Source organism: Neophocaena asiaeorientalis, unplaced genomic scaffold (assembly GCF_003031525.2).
Source record: "Neophocaena asiaeorientalis asiaeorientalis breed wild unplaced genomic scaffold, Neophocaena_asiaeorientalis_V1.1 scaffold14, whole genome shotgun sequence".
Taxonomy (NCBI): Eukaryota; Metazoa; Chordata; class Mammalia; order Artiodactyla; family Phocoenidae; genus Neophocaena; species Neophocaena asiaeorientalis.
The window spans coordinates 2,577,159-2,601,864 of NW_020175192.1; the positions used below are offsets into that span (position 1 = coordinate 2,577,159).

Consider the following 24,706-nt stretch of genomic DNA (forward strand, 5'->3'; position numbering starts at 1 on the left):
GGGGCGGGCCCCCCCCCCCGCCCCCACCCCCAGGAGCCTTCGCACCTGCCCAGACAGCTGCTCTCTTCCTCCGTCCATGAGCCCCTCTGCTGCTCCGGGGCTGAGTGTACCCCCTCGGCACTTCACAGGCCCAGCCTGTACCCGATGAGCTGGTCACCAAACTCCTGGGCAACCAGGCCACCTTCAGCCCCATTGTCACCGTGGAGCCGAGGCGCCGCAAGTTCCACCGCCCCATCGGGCTTCGCGTCCCACTCCCTCCCTCCTGGACAGATAACCCTCGGGACAGCGGGGAGGGAGACACCACCAGCCTGCGGCTGCTCTGCAGCGTCATTGGTGAGCGGTGCCCCCGCCCCGCCCTGCCTTCTGGGCAGCAGCTCCTTCCACCGACACCTGGGGAGACGGGAGGACACAGCTAGGGAGTGATGGGCTCCTCGGAGGGACGAGCAGCTGTGTCCGAGTAGAGCTGCCTTGTCCCCGAAGAGCCCTCTAACCCCAGAGGAGGGCTGCTCCGAAGGGAGGGGCGGAGGGGTAGGTGTGCTCTCGGGGCCACAGCCAGGTGTGCACGTCCCACGTTGGCCTCTGGAGACGGTCCCCCAAGCCCTTTCTACTGCTGTCACAGGAGGGACAGACCAGGCCCAGTGGGAAGACATCACGGGGACCACCAAGCTTATGTACGCCAATGAGTGCGCCACCTTCACCACCAACGTCTCTGCCAGGTGACACCCCGCCTGCCCGGTGCCACGGGTCCCCGGGCCCTGCGTGAGGGGGCAGCGCCGTCCCCATGGGTGGCCATGCTTAGGCCGTCACCTGCCCACCCCACCACCGGGGCTGTCAGAGAGGCCACCACTCGGCTTACAGGCCATTGGATGGGGGAGACGCTCCCCCTCAGGCATTTAGGGACAGGCTCACGGCTGCCCCCTTTTCAGGTTCTGGCTGTCGGACTGCCCTCGGACGGCTGAAGCTGTGAACTTCGCCACCCTGCTGTACAAGGAGCTCACCGCGGTGCCCTACATGGCCAAGTTTGTCATTTTCGCCAAGATGAACGACCCCCGAGAAGGGCGACTGCGCTGCTACTGCATGACGACGGATGACAGGGTGGACAAGACGCTGGAGCAGCACGAGAACTTCGTGGAGGTGGCCCGGAGCAGGGACATAGAGGTAGGGCCTGGCCCCCCTGGGCTCCCGCCTCGTGGCCCGGAGCAGGGACACAGAGGTAGGGCCTGGCCCCCCTGGGCTCCCACCTCGTGGCCCGGAGCAGGGACACAGAGGTAGGGCCTGGCCCCCCTGGGCTCCCGCCTCGTGGCCCGGAGCAGGGACACAGAGGTACGGCCTGGCCCCCCTGGGCTCCCGTCTCGTGGCCCGGAGCAGGGACATAGAGGTAGGGCCTGGCCCCCGTGGGCTCCCGCCTTGTGGCCCGGAACAGGGACACAGAGGTAGGGCCTGGCCCCCCTGGGCTCCTGTCTCGTGGCCCGGAGCAGGGACACAGAGGTAGGGCCTGGCCCCCCTGGGCTCCTGTCTCGTGGCCCGGAGCAGGGACATAGAGGTAGGGCCTGGCCCCCCTGGGCTCCCGCCTCGTGGCCCGGAGCAGGGACACAGAGGTAGGGCCTGGGCCCCCTGGGCTCCCGCCTCGCGGGCAGCCGGTGCCTTTGGGACCCAGGGCTGTCAGGAGGGCGGCCTCTGCAGAGGGGCTCCTGGGCCATGTCCCTTTAAAAAGCATCAGCGGGAAGCTTCCCCAGAGCCGAGGGACACCATGTGGGTCAAGGAGAGAACAGGCTGTCAGCCCAGTGATTTGTGGTGCTAGGAGCTGACATTTATTCAAGTTCTTACACCCCAGGTACTTTTAAAAGTGCTTGAGTGGGACTTCCCTGGCCATCCCCTGGTTAAGACTCCGCACTTCCACTGCAGGGGGCACGGGTTCAATCCCTGGTCGGGTAACTAAGATCCCACGTGCCGCACCGTGTGGCCCAAAAGCAAAAAGTGCTTGAGTGGCGTCATCTCCCCTGATTCTCATAACTGTGTGTCCTTTTGTTATCCCCCGTTTACAGATGAGGAAACCGAGACTGAGGGAGGTTAAGCAACTTGCCCAAGGTCACACAGCTGAGTAAATGGCAGAGAAAGGATTTGTCCCAGGAGTCTGACCGCAGAGCCACTTTCCCTGCCACGCCGGGGGTTTGGCAGCACCCAGATGAGGAAGCAGGGGAGGGGCTGGGCAGATGGGGGAGCAGTAAAGAACGGGGACTAGGTTTGAACCTGTTACCCGTCCCAGGGTCCTCACTTAGGTTAAGATGTGTGACAGAGCAGGACCTTTCTGAAGATCTGGCCTCAGAGGCTGTGCTGAGCCTTCTGGGGGCTCTGAGGGCCCGGAAGAAGGACCACAGGGCTGGGACCTGCCTCTAATGCTGTTTGGGGCACTAACCAGTCTCCTTGGGCCTCGGTTTCCTCCACTGTCAAATGGGTTCACGATAACTTCTCAGTTGAAAGCATTATATACACCGTAGGGATCATTATATTATGGGTGAGATTAAACCACAACATGGTCCTTCTGGCACTCATATAAAGTAAACATTGTTGGATGGTGTTCAAAGAGATGAGTGTTTTTCGGAAGCCATATTATGATTTCCTAGTGGAATTCTAGAGTATTCTGATAGCAACGCTGATCAACCACGCAGGGATATATGAAGAGTTCTGCTTATTATAAACTCCTTTGAAGTAAGGAAACATCCACCATAACCTTTCCGAAACACCCAGTGGGGGGTCGTGCGGAAGCAGAGGCGGGAGCTGACAGGCGGGACCGGGCATCTGGGCATTGCTCCTGACCAGCTGCATTTGCTTTCCCTTTCCTGCAGGTTTTGGAAGGAATGCCCCTCTTCGCAGAGCTCTCCGGGAATCTGGTGCCCATCAAGAAGGCCGCCCAGCAGCGGAGTTTCCTCTTCCAGTCTTTCCGGGAGAGCCGGCTGGCCATTCCTGTCAAGGTGCGGCCTCCTCTCGCCCACCCCTCGCCCGGGTCTAGAAGTCCGGGAGGCGGAGAGCTCTGAGCCAGCTGGGCTGGTGGCCAGTGGGGCGGCCCCTGACTCTCCCTTTTGTGTGACCGAGTCTAGGTGAGGGACAGCAGTCGAGATCCAGCAGGGTCCTTGTCATTCCTGCGCAAGGCGATGAAGTACGAGGACACGCAGCACATCCTCTGCCACCTAAACGTCACCATGCCACCCTGCACCAAGGTGAGCGCCCTGCTGGGACTCTCAGCCGAACAGGTGGAGAAAGGCCCTGGGCTCTTCCCCGACACGGGCTGTGGCCCAGCCCTTCCCGCAAAGCTTGGGGACAGACGTCAGGCTGTGAGGGTGACGCGCGTGTTCACACTGAGGCCCCGAGCTCCCCAGGACGCCCCTTCCAGGACATTGGAAGGCGAGGCCTGACAGCCGGTGGCCGGTGGCTTAAGGTGTCCCAGCCGCGTCAGGGCTTTTTTGGAGCCTCTTTTTCCTCTACTTACTTGTCTTGCCCAGGCCCGCAGAGAAGGGAAGCCTGGTGTCAGCCCTGTGCTCGCCCAGGGCTCTGAGGTCAGCAGAGGAGTGAGCACCAAGCATCACTGGTGCCTGGGAGCAGCTGAGTCTCCACTGCACTGGAGGGGGTGGTCTCTTTTGCTGGTGTTGTCCTGTCGTTTTCATCATCAGCCTTTCATGCCGAACTAGACAAACAAGGTCACATCCAGACGTCCGAGGCTCGTTTTCTCCTTTCTGTCTGAGGACTAGGGAGAACCGACTTCTCTTTCACAGGCGGGTTTCCCACAGCCTTGAACAAGCATCCCGGTGCTTTGCCACAGCATGCGAAGGCTTGGGCATCAAAAACCGGTCTTTTGAGCAGAAAGGAATCCAAAAAGAAAAACTTTTTTTGAAATTCAAACTCCAGCTCCACCCACTTACTGGCTGAGTTAACTTGGGCGGGTTAGTCCGCCCTCTGGGTCTCAGTTTCCTCCTCCCCGGTGAGATGGGAGGAATGACGGTACCTACCTCATAGGGGATTGTGTCCATCAATCAGGGCCTGGCACGTGATAAGGGCCATGTGAGCTTATCCTTAATGATAATAATAATAAAGTACATGAGACTCCCTCTTGCCCCCCCTCTGCCCACACTTCTACCCTGTGTGTCGAGGCTCCAGGCAGTGCAGCTGCCCATCGTCTGCCAGGCCGGGCGTCCTCCCCGCCTGCACCCACAGCACCCTTTCCTGGTCTCTCTCCGGCAGGGCAGTGGAGCCGATGACCGGAGGAGGACCCTGACGCCGCTGGCCCTGAGATACAGCATCCTCAGCGAGTCCACATTGGGTACCAACCTCTCTGTGACTCTCTGTGCTCACTCCCTGCCCGGGGACGGTGAGGGAGGCAGCGTCCCCTCAGCCCAACGGGAGCTCCGAGCTGACACCATTGGCTCAGCCCTTGGCTGGGGTCTCCACTGACCCTCTCAGGCTCAGCCACCAATCGGGTGGACACGGAGTGGGCCCCGAGCACCCTCTGAGGTCCCTCGCCCACGCCTGTCGGTTCTGTGTCCCGCCAAGGCTACTAAATGGAATGCGATGCTTCCCCCCAGGTTTCCTCAGCGGCGCAGACCGGGCTGACATGAAGATGGCTATTATATCAGAGCACCTGGGCCTCAGCTGGGCCGGTGAGTGGGGCAATTGGGGCAGAAGAGCACTTTGCCTGTCTACACCTACCTCTACACCTCCTCTCCGCTAAAGGCCAGCTGGTGAAGGCGTTTCTAAACCTCTTCCCACCACCGGTGTGCACCTGATCTGGGATTGTCGCCATGGTTTACCAATAGAGGGGGGCTCCCTCCCTCCCCCACTTCTCTCTGGTTTTCCTTTTTAGAAACTCAACTTCGGACGTTACAGGAGACCTTAGCATGGACCCAGGCTGCCCATTTTACAGATGGGGAGGCTGAGACCTAGATAACTGGGGTGACTTTAGTTGTGCAGTGAGTTAGTGACAGAGCCCTGCAAAGCCAGCAAACCAAGGATGCACACACAAGCAAACAAAAAATGTGCATCCCGACTGCCTGCCCAGGGCTCCCGGCACCGTACACGCCGCCGTCCCCACAGGCTGGCGTTGCTGAGGGAAGGGAGGGAAGAAGATCAAGTCTGGACGTTTTTCATTTGTCATCTCTGGCCGTGGCTGAAGTCATACACGAGTCCCGTCCACCACGAGGGGAGACCTGACTCAACTGAGGCAGTGACAGCTCAGGCTGCGTTCTACTCAGTCGCAGGCCCTGTGACTGAATCCCCACTTTCCTGTGAGGTTTTGGATGAACAGGCCCCCTTCACTCAGCCACCTACAGAGAGGGCTTCAGACAAGCTCGGAAACCTTAGCAGTAACTTCCTGGAAGGCAGCATGGCGGAGCTCACAACAGAAGTTCAGAGACGGCTCCTCCTTTAAGCCTGAAAAGCACATCTGCTGCTGCTTCTTGGTTTTGTGTGTGTTTGTGTGTGTAGCTTGTATGTGGTGTGTGTGAGAGATGTGGTATGTGTGGTGTGTATGTGTGTGTGGCTTGTGTGTTGTGTGTGGGTGTGCATATGTGATGCGTGTGGTGTGTATGTGGTGTGTGTGAGTGTATGTGTGTGTGTGTGTGGCTTGTGTGGTGTGTGTGGGTGTGCGTATGTGACGCGTGTGGTGTGTATGTGGTGTGTGACCTGTGACTGAATCCCCACTTTCCTGTGAGGTTTTGGATGAACAGGCCCCCTTCACTCAGCCACCTACAGAGAGGGCTTCAGACAAGCTCGGAAACCTTAGCAGTAACTTCCTGGAAGGCAGCATGGCGGAGCTCACAACAGTTCAGAGACGGCTCCTCCTTTAAGCCCGAAAAGCACATCTGCTGCTGCTTCTTGGTTTTGTGTGTGTTTGTGTGTGTAGCTTGTATGTGGTGTGTGTGAGAGATGTGGTATGTGTGGTGTGTATGTGTGTGTGGCTTGTGTGTTGTGTGTGGGTGTGCGTATGTGATGCGTGTGGTGTGTATTTGGTGTGTGTGAGTGTATGTGTGGTGTGTGTGTGTGGCTTGTGTGTTGTGTGGGGGGGTGCGTATGTGATGCGTGTGGTGTGTATTTGGTGTGTGTGAGTGTATGTGTGGTGTGTGTGTGTGGCTTGTGTGTTGTGTGGGGGGGTGCGTATGTGATGCGTGTGGTGTGTATTTGGTGTGTGTGAGTGTATGTGTGGTGTGTGTGTGTGGCTTGTGTGTTGTGTGTGGGTGTGCGTATGTGATGCGTGTGGTGTGTATTTGGTGTGTGTGAGTGTATGTGTGGTGTGTGTGTGTGTGGCTTGTGTGTTGTGTGTGGGTGTGCGTATGTGATGCGTGTGGTGTGTATGTGGTGTGTGTGAGTGTATGTGTGTGTGTGTGTGGCTTGTGTATGTGGTGTGTGTGTGTGTGTATGTGTGGTGTGTGTGTGTGGCTTGTGTGTTGTGTGTGGGTGTGCGTATGTGATGCGTGTGGTGTGTATGTGGTGTGAGTGTGTATGTGGTGTGTGTGAGTGTATGTGTGGTGTGTGTGTGTGTATGTGTGGTGTGTGTGTGTATGTGTGGTGTGTGTGTGTGTGGCTTATGTGTTCTGTGTGGGTGTGCGTATGTGATGCATGTGTGTGGCTTGTGTGTTGTGTGTGGGTGTGCGTATGTGATGCGTGTGGTGTGTATGTGATGCGTGTGGTGTGTATGTGTGGTATGTGTGAGTGTGTGTATGTGTGGTGTGTGTGTGTGGCTTGTGTGTTGTGTGTGGGTGTGCGTATGTGATGCGTGTGGTGTGTATGTGATGCGTGTGGTGTGTATGTGTGGTGTGTGTGAGTGTGTGTATGTGTGGTGTGTGTGTGTGTGTGTGTGTGGAGGGGGTACATGCATATGCTGATTCTCACCATCACTTTCCCCTCCGGTCTTCCTCATCCTTGAAATGAGACTCCGATGCTGTTCTCTCATCTAAAGCACCTGTGAGAAATAACAATAAAAATCACGGGAGGGGAAGAGCTAGCATTCTGTGTTATTGCCTTGCATTTAGATGGGAAATTGTATTTTCATTTTAAATGTGAATACCGCCTTTCCGGGAAGAAACGTAAACACAGTAATGCATTTCCATTATAACTGCTTCTCCCGGGAAAGGCAGTGGCATGCAGCGCAGCACCGACAGCACCGAGGGAGTCAGTGGGTCCGTCCCTCTCCCGCTGTGGCCGCAGCCTGTCCTGTGACCTTGGATAAGTGGCTCAGTCTCATTCATTCAATACCTATTTACTCTCCTGGGCACATGCCTCCTCCTGGCTCGTTCCCTGGGGATACAACAGTGTAAGTGTCAGCATTTCACTAGGTATTCCTTGGGAAGAAGAAATACCGAATCCAGAGGGAGACTGCTCTTTATCTCCTGGTCCCTGCCGGGCGCCCCACTCCATGCGCGGGCTCGGGGGCCGGGGCTGGGCTCTGGCTGGGCTCACACCCGTTCTTGGTTCTTTGTGCGCAGAGCTGGCCCGCGAGCTGCAGTTCAGCGTGGATGACATCAACAGGATCCGCGTGGAGAACCCCAACTCCTTGCTGGAGCAGAGCGTGGCCTTGTTGAACCTCTGGGTCATCCGTGAAGGCCAAGATGCAAAGAGTCAGTACCGATGGGCTGGGGAGCCTTCTCTCCCCAAAGCCTGTGCCAGGACCTCTTCTCACCAAGTAGTTCTCCCTCCAAATTCCCTGGGTGGTGTTGGCCTTTGGAACCAATCTCTTCTGCACACTCTGTCTCACACATACATACACGCACAGTCACGCACACATGCACCTCTCAGGATCCCTGGTCTTCTGGGCAAGGCTGCCGGGAGGGGATTTCGGAGAATCTTGGCCGTGATCTCTTCCCATCCTCAGAATGAGTTCACAGCGCACCAGGACCCCTAGAAGACGGCATCTGTGTAGGGTGTGTGCCTTCCGGTTGAATTTCTCAAACAAATGAGGATTGTCCCCTCGGGACAGAGCCCAGTGAGGAGTCCCCCCTCGGATGGAGTTCTTCTTCCAGGATTGTCTCCAACGGGGGAGGGAAGATTTGTCTCACTCTTTTCAGCCCCTCCTCCACCCCATTCCCGAATACAAAGCGCTAAGAGGAAATTGAGTGTTTACATTTGCATGGCAAATCAACTGGCAAGGACCAAGGATTTCCAGAAGACAGAATCCAATCATTCTCACTCATCTTCTTGTAGTATTCCTCTTAGGTTACAAAAAAACACTTCCCATGCCTTGAAATTCGCCGCTGTTAGGGTCTGGGAAAGATCTGTTAAAGGATAACAAAACACAGGTCTACCTCACTTTACGGCGCTTCGCAGATACTGTGTTTTTTTCCCAATCAAATTCAGCAGGTCTGTTCCAACAGCATTTGCTCACTTCGTGTCTGTCACATTTGGGTAATTCTCTCAATATTTCAGAATTTCTCATTATGATTGCATTTGTTACGCTGATCTGTTATCAGTGATCCTTATGTGACTATTAAGAGTCACTGAAGGCTCAGAGGACAGTTAGCGTTTTTTAGCCATAAAATATTTTAAAGGTATGGTAGATGCCTTGTCTTTCTAGACAGAATGCTACTGCAGACTTAGACTAGAGTGTAGTGTAAACATAACTTTTATATGCACTGGGAAAACAACATTCGTGTTCTCGCTTTACCGCGGTTTTGGCTTTATTGCGTGGGCCAGACGGGAACCGCAGTGTCCCCAGATCTGCCGTCTTTTCCAAAGAGGTAGTTTGCTTTGACTTTGACAAAAGCGGGGGCCTGCAATTCCCCTCCTCGCAGTCTTCCCCCCACCCCACCAGAGTTCAGAGCCGGGCGTCCCGCGCGCCCTGCGATGGGTAGTGGTCCCCCCAGCGCCCTCCTTCCTCCCCTCTGCCCGCAGTGGAGAACCTGTACGCGGCCCTGCGGCACATCGACCGCGGCGAGATCGTGAACATGCTGGAGGGCTCGGGCAGGCAGGGCCGCAACCTGAAGCCCGACCGCCGGCCCACGGACCGGGACTACTCGTCGTCCCCCTCCCAGATGAATGGTGAGTGTCTCCTGGACGAAGGGGCCGAGCCGCCGCCTCCTGACCCTCCCTGGAACCTTCTCTCCCGGTGACCGGAGGTCAGTCTCTCTCTGGACGGGCGGTGGTGAACGCAGAGGTGGTGGGGGGCGCCCGGGGCCCAGGCAGGACGGGAGGAGCCGAGGCCCCGCTCAACGCCCCGCGTGCCGCACGCCCCCCAGCTCTGCGCATGCGCGGACCCATCGGCGACCCAGTCGGTGGGGAGACGCAAGGGCGCTAGGTTCTGGCGCAGGTCCCGTGGGGACCAGCCAGGGGGCGTCCTGAAGCCCTATTGCCGCCCCTTCTCTGAGACTAAGCGGGATCTTTTCTTCAGCCCGGTCTCTGCTTTTCTCTCCCTTTTTTCTCGCCCCATCTCTTTCCCTGACTCGTTTTGATGTGGTTCGTTATGCCAAGAAGCCCCCATGTGACCGGGCCCCGGGGGGCCCTGACCTTTGCCCCCGGCACCCACCCCTGCGGCCTTTGAGGACACCTTCCTTTTAGCAGGGGAAGCGGCCAAGTGAGGAGCAGGGCCGGGACCCCCTCTGCCCCTCCATCTCTGTCGCTGATCAGGGGCGCAGAAGCAGGGTGGAGGCCCTACCCTGCAGTGGGAGCCGGGAGGCTGGCTTCTATCCCCTTTCCTCCTGACTCCACTGCTGAGCCATCAGCCTCTTCTCTAAAATCAGCAAGTTGGATTAGAGACCTGAGGCTCCTCACAGGCCTTGAAAAGCAATACGGTTCTGTGAACCGGCTTCCATGAGGCCGGCACGTGCCCCATCCCGCAGCTGCGTCGCTGTCCTCCCCCAGGTCCTAGGTCACCAGCCTTCCCGGCCATGCGCACGTGCGTGCGCCGTGTGGGGCCCTGTGGTGGGGGTCTTTTGAGTGGAGGGTGGGGACAGGGGCCCTGTCCAGGGGGATGCTGCGCTCCTGACACGGGTGACTCTCCCACATCCTGTGTCTCCTGAAACATGCCGTCCAGGGCCCCTGGGCACAGGGCTCATCTGTTGACCGCGTGCTGTGGCCTTTCTCTTCTGCCTCTGACCTCACCTGGCCTGCAAGTCCACTCTCTCCCCCACTGCCTGTCTCCACTGTCTCACCTGGGCCAGGTGTTCAGGGGCCCTCAGCCTCCACTGATGCATGTCACCAAGGGCCCCCGGCCTGACGCTGGGGCGCCCTCGCTGCCTGCTGGGACCTGTGTGCCCTCAGGGCTGTTCCCATGGAGGAGGCTTGCCCCTCAGACCCAGCATTGAGGGCTCCCAGGCTGGCCCTCTCTCCGCTCTTGGGGTACTAGGCGGACACAGCAGGGACTGCTAAGTGACCAACTCCCTTTCACTAGGAGCGAGGGAAGGGGGCTGATTGCTGCAAACTGGGAGAAGTCAAGTGACAGAACACTTCTCCCTTTTTTACGTGATAACCGGTGACTTGGTTGGGTTTCTTAACATCCCCAGATCTGTTTCAATCAAGTCAACTCAAGTTTTGGGGGTTTTGTCCCCCAGTTCTACAGACACCAGGCCCATAAAATTACATGAGTATAAACAAGGCAGTTACAACAATCAAAAAGTCATGTCAAGTGTTCTTATCACAATAAAAAACACTGTTTAAAAGGGCAGTTATGGACCCAGGTGTTTATGAACGTCTCCGCTGGCCTCTGGATTCCAGTTGGGCCTGGAGACTCTCATCTAACGCCTGAGCAGAGTTCGAACCCCCGTGGGCCTGGGTCCTGTGCTCCGTGACTGTGGAAAGGCTGTGCAGTTGGTCAGCTCACTTGGCAAATATTTTCTGAACACCTGCCACATGCCAGGGGCTGTTCTAAGCGGGGCAGATAAGTCAGTTCTCAAACAGACAAAAAAAAAGAAAGAAAGAAAGAAAGAAAAGTCCCAAACTCTGCCTTCATGGAGCTTACCTTTTGTGTAGAGAGGCAAACAAAAATATAATATGTAAGTGAACTGTATACTGCGCTAGCAAGTAGATGCTGGGAAAAAACAGACTCAAGCAAGGGGGATCAGAGTGCTGGGCTTGGGGGATTAAATAGTGGGGTGGGAGTGGGTAGCATCTGAACAAAGGCTGGAGGGAGAGGAGGGAGTGGGTGTGCAAACTCGGGAGAGAGCACCCATACAAGCATCCCGGGCAGTGGCCCTGAGCGGGCGTGCCTGGTGCATCCACAGCACAGTGAGGGGCCAGAGGGGAGGAAGAAAGGGCAGGGGTAGCAGGAGGGCGGCTCTTCCAGGCCTTCCTGAGGACACTGGTTTTACTGGGAGAGTGATGGAGAGCAGCTGTAGGTTTGGAGCAGAGGGGTCACGAGATCTAACAAGTTTACAAGGGATCCTCCCCTGCTTTGGTTGCAGACGTCACACTCTGAATGCTTCTGTGCTTCCTGGCTGCTCTGTCGCCTGTCAGCCCTTCTGAACCCCCTCGTCCAGCAGGTGTCCCGGCAAACGCAGGCCGTGTGCCCTGTGTGCACGCTCCCCCAGGCCGGAGCAGATGCTCAGAAACAGACGCCCGCTTGGTCCATCCTGCCTTTCTGGGCACCAGAGCTGGCTTCTGTGTATGTTTCCTGCCTTCTTTGCAGTCCCAGGAAGACCATCCCACATGTGGGTGCCCTTCTGGCCCGGAGAGAAGGAGCAGGAGGGATCAGAGGTGGAAGGACAGGGGGACAGCAGCCTCCCGCGCTTCCTCTGGCTTTCTGTCCTGGGCCGGCCCAGGCCTCTGCGCCGATGGCCACGGCGGCACCTTGCCTCCTCTGTGCTTTACCTCGTTCTCTGCTCGTCTCAGCCTCCCTGTGGGCACTCGAGGCAGTGACTGGTTGCTCTGTGGTGTCAGGAAGATAGGAACCTGAGGTCTCTTGTCCTTCCTTCCTGGCTCTTCTTGCTGTGTTTGCCTGGACTGGCCAGAGCAGAAGGGGCTTTAAGTCAAAAAGCCAGTTTGCTTCTCTTGCACAGGAGGGAACTACCCCAGGCCCCTGGAATAAACATGAAAAAAAAATTGCCCGTGGAGCGAAAAAAAAGCATGTTCCTAAAAATAAAACAGATTTCTCATGTAAAAGGAAAAAATGGACATCTCACATCCTGTTTGGTCAACTCCATTTGGTGTGATGAGTTGGACACAATGTCTACTTGGAAATACAATATGTCTCATTTCTACGGACTCTTAGTGAACACAGCTAGTGAAGTGCGGCTGCTGCCTGAGTTAGGGTTGTCTGTCCACCCTTGTCTGGTTTGCTGCTGACATCAAACTAGTGGGGGCAGCGTTAGGCCTAGGTTAACAGAGACCCAGTGTGACAGCCCAGATGAGGGGAGGCTGGGGGGCGGGCCACTGCTGGACGGCTCTGCTCCAAAGCTGTGTGTTTGGTTGCCTGTTACCTGATTTCCCCAAAAGGCAACCCCAGAGAGGAGAGCTCTAGACTGAGGGATGGGCTGGTGACCCAGGTATGGCAGGGCCACGTGAGACTGCCAGAGAGACAGGCACTTCTGGAGCTCAACCCAGGGGACTCAGCAAACCTTCCTGTGCTGTGGTCCACCCCAGACTGTGTGAGATGGCCCCCGCTGAGCATGGCCCCTATCAGCAGTAATCCCCACTCCACTGAGTATGGACACCTACAGCCCCAGATCCACGCTTCGGGGGTGAGAGTGGGGTCAGCGGGGTCTTCTGGAGACTGAGAGGGAGAAACACTGCGACCAGGGGAGGGCCTCCAGGACAAAACACAAGGCAGAAAGAAGTCCTGGGGGAGGGTTGCACAAGTTCTCTTCATGGACACATTTTTGCTTGGGTGAAATTCTATTCACATGAACCCCAGGAAGTTTCAAGGTGGAAAAGTCACCAAGAATGAGCCTCGGGTGTTCTGTGACCAGCAGAGTTACCCTCTCCCAGCCTTTATGAAGTCTTACTGAGATTCCCAGGAGTGAACATGTTTATCCGGCCGTATCTGAGGGACTGTCTGTGATGCATTCCACTTCTGGCCAAGATGAGGCAACAGGGACTGAATATACGCTCCTGCTTGAAACAAGCAAAAAATGGACAAATTATACGAAACAACGGTTTTCGAGACATTGGACATCAGGCAGCAAAGGACAGTGATCTATGAGACATGGAAAATAAATGAGGTGAACCCTACGGTTGCCTAGATCACTGCCTCAAAAGAGTTTCTAAGTCATGGCAGAAGGAAGAGAAATCCAAGAAGACTTCCTGGTTCAGGAGAAGTCGCTGGGAGTCCAAGGAGACCAGGGCAGCTAGAGTTCCCTAGAGAGACAGCTGCACACAGAGAGAGCTCTGGAGACCTCCAGAAGGTTCCCCGCAAGTTTTGGTTGAATATTAATCATCTGTTCCCAATAGGCAGACTGATCGTTCACAGACACTGCATAGGGAACACAGAATGGTCCTGTTTCAGAAATGGAGAGTGATTAGCCCTAGGTTGATCAATACTCCTACCTAATAAACCTTGAAAGCAAAACTCAAAAGGATCAAACTGTTTCCAAGGAACTCAACTACATAACAGAGCAAAGTTCAAGAATTGTTATAGGGATACAAAAATACCCAGCACCCAACTAGATAAAAGTCACAACATCCAATTAAAGATTACCAGACATACATACAAAGAGGCAGGGAAACACAACCCATAATAAGGAGAAAAGGCAATCGACTGAAACTGACGCAGATATTAGAATTAGCAGACAAAAATGGTAAAACAGTTAATAACTATTTCAGATGTTTAAAAAGTGAAGTAGAGACTTGGAAGATTTTTTTTTTTTTGACTGTGTTGGGTCTTCATTGCTGCGCATGGGCTTTCTCTAGTTGCAGCGAGTGGGGGCTACTCTTTGTTGCGGTGCACAGGCTTCTCATTGTGGTGGCTTCTCTTGTTGTGGAGCACGGGGTCTAGGCTCACGGTCTTCAGTAGTTGTGACACATGGGCTCAGTAGTTGTGGCTCATGGGCTCTAGAGCGCAAGCTCTGTAGTTGTGGCGCATGGGCTTAGTTGCTCCGTGGCATGTGGGATCTTCCGAGACCAGGGCTCGAACCCGTGTCCCCTGCATTGGCAGGCAGATTCTTAACCACTGTGCCACCAGGGAGCCCTGGAAGATATTTTTTAAAGACCCAAACCAATCTCCTAGAGATGAAACTATAAGGTATAGGATGAATGAAGTACACTGAATGGGATTAGACATTACAGAAGAAGGGAACTTGGCAACATAGCAATAGAAACTCCAAAATGAAACACAGGAAGAAAAATAAAAAGCATCAGTGAGCTGTGGGGAAATCAAGTGACCTAATATTTGTGAAATTAGAGTTTCCAGCAGAGAAGGGGGCTGAAAATGTATTTGAAGAATTAATGACCCAGAATTTTACAATTTGACAAAAACCGTAAATACACATATCCAAGAAGTTCAGTTAACTGCATGAAACATGGAATCTACTATGCCAAGGCACATTTTAAACAAATTGGTCAGAACCTGTGACAGAGAAAGGTTTAAAAGTAGCCAGAGTAAAAAAGCAAGACCTGTTATATACAAGGGGATAAAGATAAGGATTACATAAGATTTCTCATAGGAACAATGGAAGTAAGACAGTGGAACAATATCTTTAAAGTAGAACACATCTTGAAAGAAACACATCTCTAAAGTAACGTAGACTTCTATATCCAGCAAAAATAACTTCCAAAAATGAAGGCAAATAAAGACTTTTCCGTACACACAAAACCTGGAAATTCATCACCAGGAGGTGCCTGCTACAAGAAAAGTTTAAAAACAAAATCCTTCAGGCCAAAGAAAAACGACACCATACAGAAATACAGATCTACGTGAAGGAATGAACTGCCAAAAATGTTAACTATAAGAATAAATACATAATTTTCTTGTTATTTAAATCTCTTTAAAAGATAACTGTTTAAACAAAAATAACAATATAATGTTGGGTTGATAGCATGTAGAAAAGTAAAATACATTACAACAATGGTACAGAAGTCAAAAAATTTGAGAGAGAAATATGGAAGTATATTATTGTAAGGTTCTTATACTATATGCCAAGCGTTATATAACATCACTTAAAAGTAGACTGTGATAGTTTAAGGATGTATACTAAAAGTCCTAAAGTAACTACTAAAATCATCAAAGAATTATAGCTAATAAGCAACCAAAATAGATTAAGTGGAAAATTTCAATTAATCCAAAAGAGGAAAAAGAGAACAGATGGGACGAAAGTAGAAATGAGAGGTTTAAACCTAACCATATTAATAATCTCATTAAATGTAAATGACCTAAGTAACCCACATTAAAAGGCAGAGACAGGGACTTCCCTGGTGGCGCAGTGGTTAAGAATCCTCCCGCCAATGCAGGGGACACGGGTTCGATCTGTGGTCCGGGAAGATCCCACATGCCGCGGAGCAACTAAGCCCGTGAACCACAACTACTGAGCCCACGTGCCACAACTACTGAAGCCCGTGCACCTAGAGCCCACGCTCTGCAGCAAGAGAAGCCACCGCGATGAGAAGCCCGCGCAAAGCAACGAAGAGTAGCCCCCGCTCACTGCAACTAGAGAAAGCCTGAGCACAGCAACGAAGACCCAAATGCAGCCAAAATTAATTAATTAAAGAAAAAAAGGCAGAGATAGACTGGATATAAAGGTAAATTTCAAATATATACTGCCTATAAGTAATGCCTTTCAAATATAAAAACACAAATTCCTTAAAAGTAAAAAGATGAGTAAATATAAACTGTGCTAACACTAATCAAAAGAAAACTGAAGTGGCTATATTAATATCAGACACGTAGATTTCAGAACACATAATATTACCAGGGATAAAGACAATAATGTCGTAATAATAAGTAGTTCATCTAGAGGGCATCACAACCTTTAAATGTTTATGCACCAGTAATATAGCTATAAATACATGAAACAAAAACAGAAAAGCACAATGAGAAATAGACAAAACCACAGCTACAGTGGGAGATTTCAATACTCCATCTTGATAATTGATAGAGCAAGTAGAAAAATGAGTAACCATATAGAAGATTTGACAACACTGTCCTTCGTCTTGACCTAATTGACATTAGGAATTGGAAAATGTAGAACATTCCACCCAATAACAACAGAATACACATTCTTTTCAATTGCCCCTAGAACAAACCAATATAGACCATGTTATAGACTATAAATAAGTCTCAATAAATATAAAAGAATTCAAGTCATTCCAAGTATGTTCTCTGACCACAGTGAAATTAAATGACAAGTCAATAACTGAAAGCTACATGGGAAATCTCAAACATATGGAAAATAAATCATACACTTCTAAATAACCCATGGGTCAAAGAAGAGAGCAAAAGGGAAATTAGTATTTTGAATCAAGATATCAAAATGTATGGTATGCCAGTAAAGCAGTATTAGGGAGAAATTCATAGCACTAAATGTCCACATTAAAAAAGAGAAAAGTTCTCAAGTCAGTGACCTCCGCTTTATAATATCTTAAGATATTTGAAAAAGAAGAGCAAATTAAACCCAAAGTAAACAGAAGGGAGATAATAAAGATCAGAGCGGAAATCAATGAAGTTGAAAACAGAAAACACTAGAGAAAATTAATAAAACCAAAAGCTGATTCTTTGAAATGATCAATAAATTGATAAGCATCCAGCCAGACTGAGAGAGGCAACATCACTAAAGACTGAAGAAAACTATAATTCGAAAAGACACATGCGCCCCAATGTTCACTGCAGCACTATTCACAATAGCCAGGACATGGAAGCAACCTAAGTGTCCATCGACAGATGAATGGGTAAGGAAGATGTGGTACATATATACAATGGAATATTACTCAGCCATAAAAAATGAAATAATGCCATTTGCAGCAACGTGGATGGACCTAGAGATTATCATACTAAGTGAAGTAAGTCAGAAAGAGAAAGACAGGGGGCTTCTTTGGTGGCACATTGGTTAAGAATCCACCTGCCAATGCAGAGGACACGCGTTCGAGCCCTGGTCCGGGAAGATCCCACACGCCGTGGAGCAACGAAGCCCATGCACCACAACTACTGAGCCTGCGCTCTAGAGCCTGCGAGCCACAAGTACTGAGCCTGCGTGCCACAATTACTGAAGCCCACAGGCCTAGAGCCCATGCTCCACACAAGAGAAGCCACCGCAATGAGAAGCCCGCAACAAAGAGTAGCCCCCGCTCACCGCAACTAGAGAAAGCCCATGCACAGCAACGAAGACCCAATGCAGCCAATAAATAAATAAATAATTTTATTTAAAAAAAGAGAAAGACAAATACCATATGATACGACTTATATGTGGAATCTAATATGACACAAATGAACGTATCTATGAAACAGAAACAGATTCACAGACATAGAGAACAGACTTGTGGTTGCCAAGGGGGAGGGAGGGAGGGGGGGGGAAGGGTGGATGGGAGGCTGGGATTAGTAGATGCAAACTATTATGTATAGAATGGATAAACAACAAGGTCCTACTGTATAGCACAGGGAACTATATTCAATATCCTGTGATAAACCATGATAGAAAAAAACTATGAAAAAGAATGTATATTTATGTATAACTGAATCGCTTTGCTGTACAGTAGAAATTAACACAACATTGTAAATCAACTATACTTCAATAAAATAAATTTTTTAAAAAACCAATATTCCCACCAAGAAAACTCCAAGCCTAGAGGACTTAAGTGGTGAATGCTACCAGACATTTAAGGAAGAAATAACTCATTAAGAAAATTGTAAAGGACATAATGCTTCCTAACTCATTCTATGAGGCCAGCATTACATTTTTGGTGAAAAAAAAGAAAGCCATTACAGGAAAACTACAGACAAATATCCTTCATGAACATTCATGCAAAAATCTCTAAACTAAATTTTAGCAAATCAAATCCAACACTATATAAAAGTGCATCATGACCAAGTGGGGTTTATCCAAGGAATGCAAAATGGTTGAATATTATAAAATAAATCAGTATCTTGTTCTGCATGTAAGGAGCTTGGATGTCACCACTCCATGCTAACAAGTAAAAAGCTACACGGTTTGAAAAATCAGTAACTCTTCTAGGGTCTGTAAGAGAAGTGAGGACTTAGGGTAAATTGCTGTCCCCCACATTGGAGAGTCTGATAGCAGAGCCCTAAAAGGGCACCTACAAAAAACCTGAAGCTAGCATTACACTTAATGGTGAAAGACCGAGTGCTTTCCCTCTAAGTGCAGTAACAAGCCAATGATGTCTGCTCCCCCGGCTTCTGTTCAACCTTGTCCTAAAGGTGCTGCCAGTACAATAAGGCAAGTAAGAGAAATAAAAGGCAGCCAGATTGGAGAGGAAGAAGTAAACTGTCTTTGTTCACAGACAACATGATATATATAAAAATCCAATGGAATCTAAAAAATGAGTTTGGTAAGGTTGCAGGATACAATTTCAGTATATTAAAAAAATCAATTGAATTCTATATACTAGGAATGAACAAGTGGAAATTGAAATTGAAAAAAGAATACCCTTTAAGATAGCACTGAAAAAAATTGAAACACTTGGAGCTGAATCTGATAAAAGATGTGAAAGACACACATTGAAAACTACAAAACGTTGCCCAGAGGAATTTTAAAAGACCTAAATAAATGTAGAGATACACCCGTGTTCATGGGTGTATCGAGAAGACTCGATACTTTGTCAGTTCTCCCTGAAACAATCTATATATTTGATGCAACCCCGGTCAAAATCCCAGTAGGCTTTTCTGTGGAAAGTGACAAAGTGGTTCTAAAATTCATATGGAAAAGACCTAGAACATCCAAAACAGCTTTGAAAAAGAACAAAGTTGGAGGACTTACACTGACTTCAAAATTTATTACAAAGCTACAGTGATCAATACGGTGTGGTATTGCCATAAAGACAGATAAGTCAATGGAACACAATAGAATCCAGAAATAATAAAACCACACATATAGGAAAAACTGATCTTCAGCAAAGGTGCAAAGGCAATTCAGTGGATAATCTTTACAATATGTGTGCTGGAACACTTGGATATTCATATGCAGAAGTGAACTGGGATTCACACCTTACATCACATACAAAAATTACCACAAAATGGATCACAGATTAAATGTAAAACCTGTGACTATAAAAATTCTTGGTTAAACATAAGAGAAAACCTTAGAGATCTTGGATAAGGCAAATATTTCTTAGGTGCAACACCAGAAGCACAATCCATAAAAGAACAAATGGATAAGTTGGACTTCATCAAAATTTAAAACTTCTGCACTTTAAAACGCACTGTTTAAAAAAATGAAGAAGAAAAAAAAGCTACTGATTGGGAGAAAGTATTGGCTAATAATCATCTGATATAGGACTTGTATCCACAATACATAAAGAACTCTCAAAACTCAATAATAAGAAAACAACCCAAGTTTTAGAGTGAGCAAAAGATTTGAACTTAACCCAGAAGATAGACAAATAGCAAATAAGCACACAAAAAGATGCTCAGCATCATTAGTCATCAGAGAAATACAAATTAAAACTATAAGTAGATACATTACACATCTATAAGAAGAGCTAGAATAAAAAACGAAAAACATACCAAGTGTTGAGGATGTGGAGGAACTGGGAGCCCATGCACTGCTCGTGGGGATGTAAATGGGACAGTCACTTTGGAAAAACTTTGGTTGTTTCTTAAAAAGTTAAACATATACCTACAGTGTGATCTAGACATTCAGCAATAACAATGGATGAATTAACAATACTTGCAACAACATGGATGAAATTAGGCTGAGTGAAAAAAAAAAAAACAGACAAAAAAGATTCCACACTGTATAGTTCCATTTATATACAATTCTGGCAAATGCAGCTACTGTATAGTGACAGAAAGCAGATTAGTGGTTACCTGGGAGTGTGGCAGAATGAAGGAGTACAAAGGATCCTGAGGAAACCTTTCGGGGATGATGAAGGGCCCTTCTCTTCACTGTGGTGATGGTTTCATGGGTGTTTCCCTGTATCAGAAATGATCAGATTATCTACTTTAAATATGTGGATTTGTTGTATGCCAACTATACCTCCGTGACGCTATCTTTAAAATATATTAATAGCAAAATCTAGTGAAAGGACCACTCTCACTGTGTTCCTTAAGCAAGTTGCTCCATCTCTAGTTTCCTAATCTATAAAGTAGGAATAATGTTGTCGTGACAATTAAAAATAACATGTTGGATATATTTCATATGAAAGAGAGCTCAATTAGTAATGGTAATAATAGAATAATGCTTTCAAGAAGAAAAAAAATTATATGATTCTTAAATGCTCTGCTCGCAGATACCTGGAGAGATTTCTGTAGAGGGTTGGAAGGCCATTTGCCCTGGATTCCCAGTTAGGTCACAGTTTCACGTGCAGTGACTTGGTGTTACTGTCGTGGGAAGATCTGACCCACCCATTTCCCCCACCACCCTCCTCTCTTTGTCCCTCCTCGTTTGGCCAGAGCTGGAGGGGTCCCTTGGTCCCTGTCACTGCACAGCCCTACCCCCAGCCAACCCCCCCGCCATGGTCTGTTTCTCGTTCTCCTAATTTTGGAATCTGGAACCACGTAGACTTGTAGAGATCAGTCAGGAGGAAAGCTCTCCGGAAAGATTACAAGGCAGAATGAATGTCAAGCACGTGGCCTGGTTGCCGGCACCTTGAACACCTGTAATCGTTGGCAATTTCGGTTTCACTGCATATGGGCTAGGTCATCGGTTCTGGCTCCCGTGTCCCCCTCACATCTGAAAGCTCTGCACTGGGACAGCATAGACAGGTTCCCTGTTCTTGGAGTTGACAGTCATGCGAACCAGGACAGGCTCAAAGATGGGGGAATCCAAGGTGAGCTGGAGTCGTTGGGAAAACGTTGTGAAAGAAAGAGGACAAAGAGAACCTGTCGTGTGTGTGTGTGTGTGTGTGTCTGTGTGTGTTTATAATCCCCAACCCTTTAGCATGTATGGTGCCTGGCATGGAAGCAGACCTCATTTCATATTTTCTGGTTGAAAAAGTGAGTGAAGGAGGACAGCTGAGTTCTATCAGAAGCAGAGAAGCTGGAGGGCAGGAGCTGAGGCCCAGCTGGGAGTGACGAGGGCCCGTCTGGCCAGGAGAGAGGTTAAGCCAGATGCAGGGGTGGGGAGCAGTGAGGGCTGAATGGCAGGATGAAGATTGCGGACACTGGGTTAGGGGCCTCTCGGGACGTGGCAGGAAGGTCCCTGGAGACCCTGCAGGGGCAGCCCCACCCATGCCCAGGGTCCCCTTCAGCTCTGCTGGATATTCAGAGGTTGTAGGCACACACCTGCCCCCGGGTCCCCAGACAGGCTGGGCCAAGTGGAGAATCTTGCCTTCTAGGCCCCCCTCAGACTGGCACCTGCTGTGAAGGGGAGGCAGAGGCCCTCTTCCCCTGCTGCAGGGACCGCCTCCCCACAAGCTGGAGGAGAGCAGAGGCCCCACCGAAGGGAACCCCGTCCAGAACACGCACACCAATCCCACACTTAAACCTGCTGCTCCCTCAGCATCCTGGTCTGCACACCAGACCCAACCAGGAGACTATCACCGACTCGTGTCCGAGCCCGTCCCCAGGGAACAGGCTTGGGAACAGGCTTTGCTGACCACAGGGCTGCGCGGTAGGGGCCTGGGCCCACTGGCTCCCTTCGCCCGGGTCACAGCTGACCTGGGGGGATCGGCAGGCAGAGTTCTGAGGAAACAGCATTGTGCCCGGGACCTCGTGCGCCCTGAGGACCCTCCCTCGTGCCACTTTGGCTCATTCACAGTTCCGGGAACCCCATACACTGCTTGCGGCTAAGCGACTTCATCCCAAACCGAGCGGTTTCCCGTTTGACCACCGCACCGAGGTCTGTGGGTGCTCAGTGTGCTCGCCAGCCCCGCCAGGGCTCGGTCAGCGACCCTGGTTCTGGGGCTGCCCCCTCCCTTGGAGGTGCGTTCCTAACAGAGCCCCCAAGGGCTGTGCCCAAGAGATGCTGGTGCAAAGAGACAGCAGCCTTGCCTTCCGTGCGGCCGCTGAGCAGTGGGGCTTTCACCTGATTGCGGATGGCTCGAGCTCCAGCCTCTGGATCAAGACGTCTTGATCCCCGCTCTGGACTGGAAGAGAAAGCATTCCAACCTCTTCTCTTTGCGTCCAGCAAAGGAGCCCCCTCCCCGCCCTCACCCCTGGCTGCCCCCTCTTCCTTAGCCCCCAGAGCCTTGTTCTCTTGCCCGGGTGCCTGGGCAGAAGCCACAAGGCTTGGGAAGGCCCGCACCGCCGGAATGCGCATGCGCGTCAGTGGCCGTGCCTGTGCGCGCGTGACCGGCACGTGAGCGCGCGTCATGGAAGGTCACAGCTGGAGCATGTCGCCCTCTGTCTGCCCATCCAGGTTACTCCTCGCTGCAGGACGAGCTGCTGTCCCCCGCCTCCCTGCACTACGCGCTCCCCTCTCCGCTGCGCGCAGACCAGTACTGGAACGAGGTGGCCGTCCTAGACGCCATCCCCTTGGCGGGCACGGAGCATGACGCCATGCTGGAGATGTCTGACATGCAGGTGTGGTCCGCGGGCCTCACGCCCTCGTTGGTCACTGCTGAGGACTCCTCTCTGGAGTGCAGCAAGGCCGAGGACTCGGACGCCACTGGCCACGAGTGGAAACTGGAGGGGGCGCTCTCCGAGGGACCCCAGGGCCCCATGCTGGGCTCTCTGGACCTCGTGGAGGACGACACAGTGGATTCAGATGCCGCAAATGGCCTTATCGATTTGCTTGACCAGGAGGAAGGTCAGAGGTCAGAAGAGAAGCTGCCAGGTCATGAGAGGCAGGAGGACTCGACAGGTGCAGGGCAGGGCTCAGGGAATGAAGTGTCTCTTGTTTCAGGCCAGCAGAGGGTACAAGCCCACATCACAGAATCCCACACCGTGAGTCGGGTGATGGACTCCAGCCAGGACAGGTAAGGGCTGGGCCGCCGTGCGGGATGCCTTTCACCGTCCTGGGCTTCTGGCAGCGAGTACAGAGGGAACTCGGGCGCTGCTGTCCCCCGACGCTGTGTTCTAAACACACTGGCGCAAATAAATTCAGTAAGGCGCCAGCTCGCCTCTGAAGCCGCCCAGCCCGCGCTCAGGCCTCTGTCTTGTGAGAGTGGAGCTGTGTCTGCAAAGGCCAGTCCCTCCCCCAGAACCACCCCCCACCCCACCCACCTCGCCAGCCCCATCTTTTGGCCAGCAGGAGAGAGGCTGAGGGTGTTGGGAGAGGGGAGAGCATCCCTGGGAGAGAGATTGTAAGGCTGGGAGAAGCCACGTCCCTGAAGTACAGCTGAGCTGGGTGCTCTGGGCCCCTGTCGCTGTTGTGTGCTGATTGCTGAAATCAAACCGTATTTGGAAACCTAGAAGCAGCAGGGCCCAGGGAAGCTATGTGTGCAGTCACACAGCCTGCGTGTGACAGAGCTGATAACGCTGCCCTTTCTACTTACACCCTTTTGAAGGAGTGAGGCCAGCGGGCTTATCAGGGGCAGGACAGAGCTTCAGCTGTTGAAGACGGTTATTCTCCTGGGTAGCTCCTTACCACCCTTCCTGCGAGGAGAAGGCCTGTGATGACAGGTCCAGCAGCAGGGTGCCTGTTGGCAGTGCAGGCAGATGGCCTGATGCCCCTCTGAGACACAGAGTCCCCAGGCCACGTGCCTGCAGTGGACATCTGCCACGCTCCAGCGCTGGGCTGAGTGCAGAGTGGGGCTTGGAGCGAGAGAGACAGACAGTGACAGGTATCGCCTTGGCCTCCGGGGCTGGCACAGGAAGGGAGGGGCAAAGGCCCTTTCCTCTGTGTCGCTTTGCTGCCTGAACTTCCCTAAAGCAAGGAGACAGTTCCTGTGCTCCCAGAAGGCTGTGGCCACCCAGGGAGCTCAGATCCAGCCAGGCCGTGGGAAATCTATTCTCATTTCCTCTTCCCACCCGCATCCTCCTCCCAGAAGCCCGGGCAGACGGCCCTTCCCCAGGCTCTACTCAGTGTGGCCTGCATCCCCCAGCAGGAGGGAAAACAAAGTCGCTTAGGAAACAAGATAGCAAGGATTCATTTAGTGTCCCAAACGAATCCTTCGATGCTTCGGGAAAATTGGGCACACTGAGCCGTGAGGATTCAAAGTGAAATCCGACCTTCCAACCGCTGGCGATGGCCGTTCACTCAACAAGCACTGATTGGATGTTCCTGTGTGCCACCCACTGCACCACTGTGACAGCAGGGTCCCTAGACAGGGGCCAGAGGCCTGGGGGCCGGACCTCAGAACGTTACAGGATGGCTCTGTGACCTGGGGCAGCTCTCCCATGGGGACAGATGAATTTCATTCACTCACTCAACAGTGTGTATTGAATGCCTACTGTGTGCCAGGCCCCTGTATGAAGTGCCTTGGAGCATGGGTGTGGCATTGAGCAAAGCAGATAGTCTCTACGTGCAAGACGTTTATGTTCTAGTGGGGAGACTGACAATAAAAGCAGATAAAGTAAATGGAATTAAAAGTAATTAAGAGAGAGATGCTAATTAATGCTAAGTGCTAAACAGAAGAATAAAGCAGGGAAGGGGGTGGTTGAAATCATGGACGGGGCGGGTAGGGACACCTGAGAGTGACTCGCGGGAAAGACATAAAGGAATGCAGGTGATGAACGATGTGAACACCTGAGCGGAGCCAGCAGAAGGCCCAGCCAGGGCAGAGGCCTCGGAGCAGAGTGCAGCCCGCA

General features: G+C 51.5%; 1 protein-coding gene across 1 annotated transcript in view; it reads left to right on the plus strand.

Annotated features, from left to right (window-relative positions):
* ANK1 (ankyrin 1) overlaps window positions 1-24,706 on the plus strand; it is a 129,465-nt gene that overhangs the window by 90,054 nt on the left and 14,705 nt on the right. The window contains exons 29-38 of the mRNA XM_024765035.1: window positions 129-333; window positions 620-716; window positions 927-1,158; window positions 2,847-2,972; window positions 3,099-3,218; window positions 4,237-4,315; window positions 4,578-4,652; window positions 7,473-7,604; window positions 8,875-9,021; window positions 22,374-22,932. Of these exons, the coding sequence (XP_024620803.1) occupies window positions 129-333; window positions 620-716; window positions 927-1,158; window positions 2,847-2,972; window positions 3,099-3,218; window positions 4,237-4,315; window positions 4,578-4,652; window positions 7,473-7,604; window positions 8,875-9,021; window positions 22,374-22,932 (1,772 nt within the window). The remainder of the gene's footprint in view (window positions 1-128; window positions 334-619; window positions 717-926; window positions 1,159-2,846; window positions 2,973-3,098; window positions 3,219-4,236; window positions 4,316-4,577; window positions 4,653-7,472; window positions 7,605-8,874; window positions 9,022-22,373; window positions 22,933-24,706) is intronic.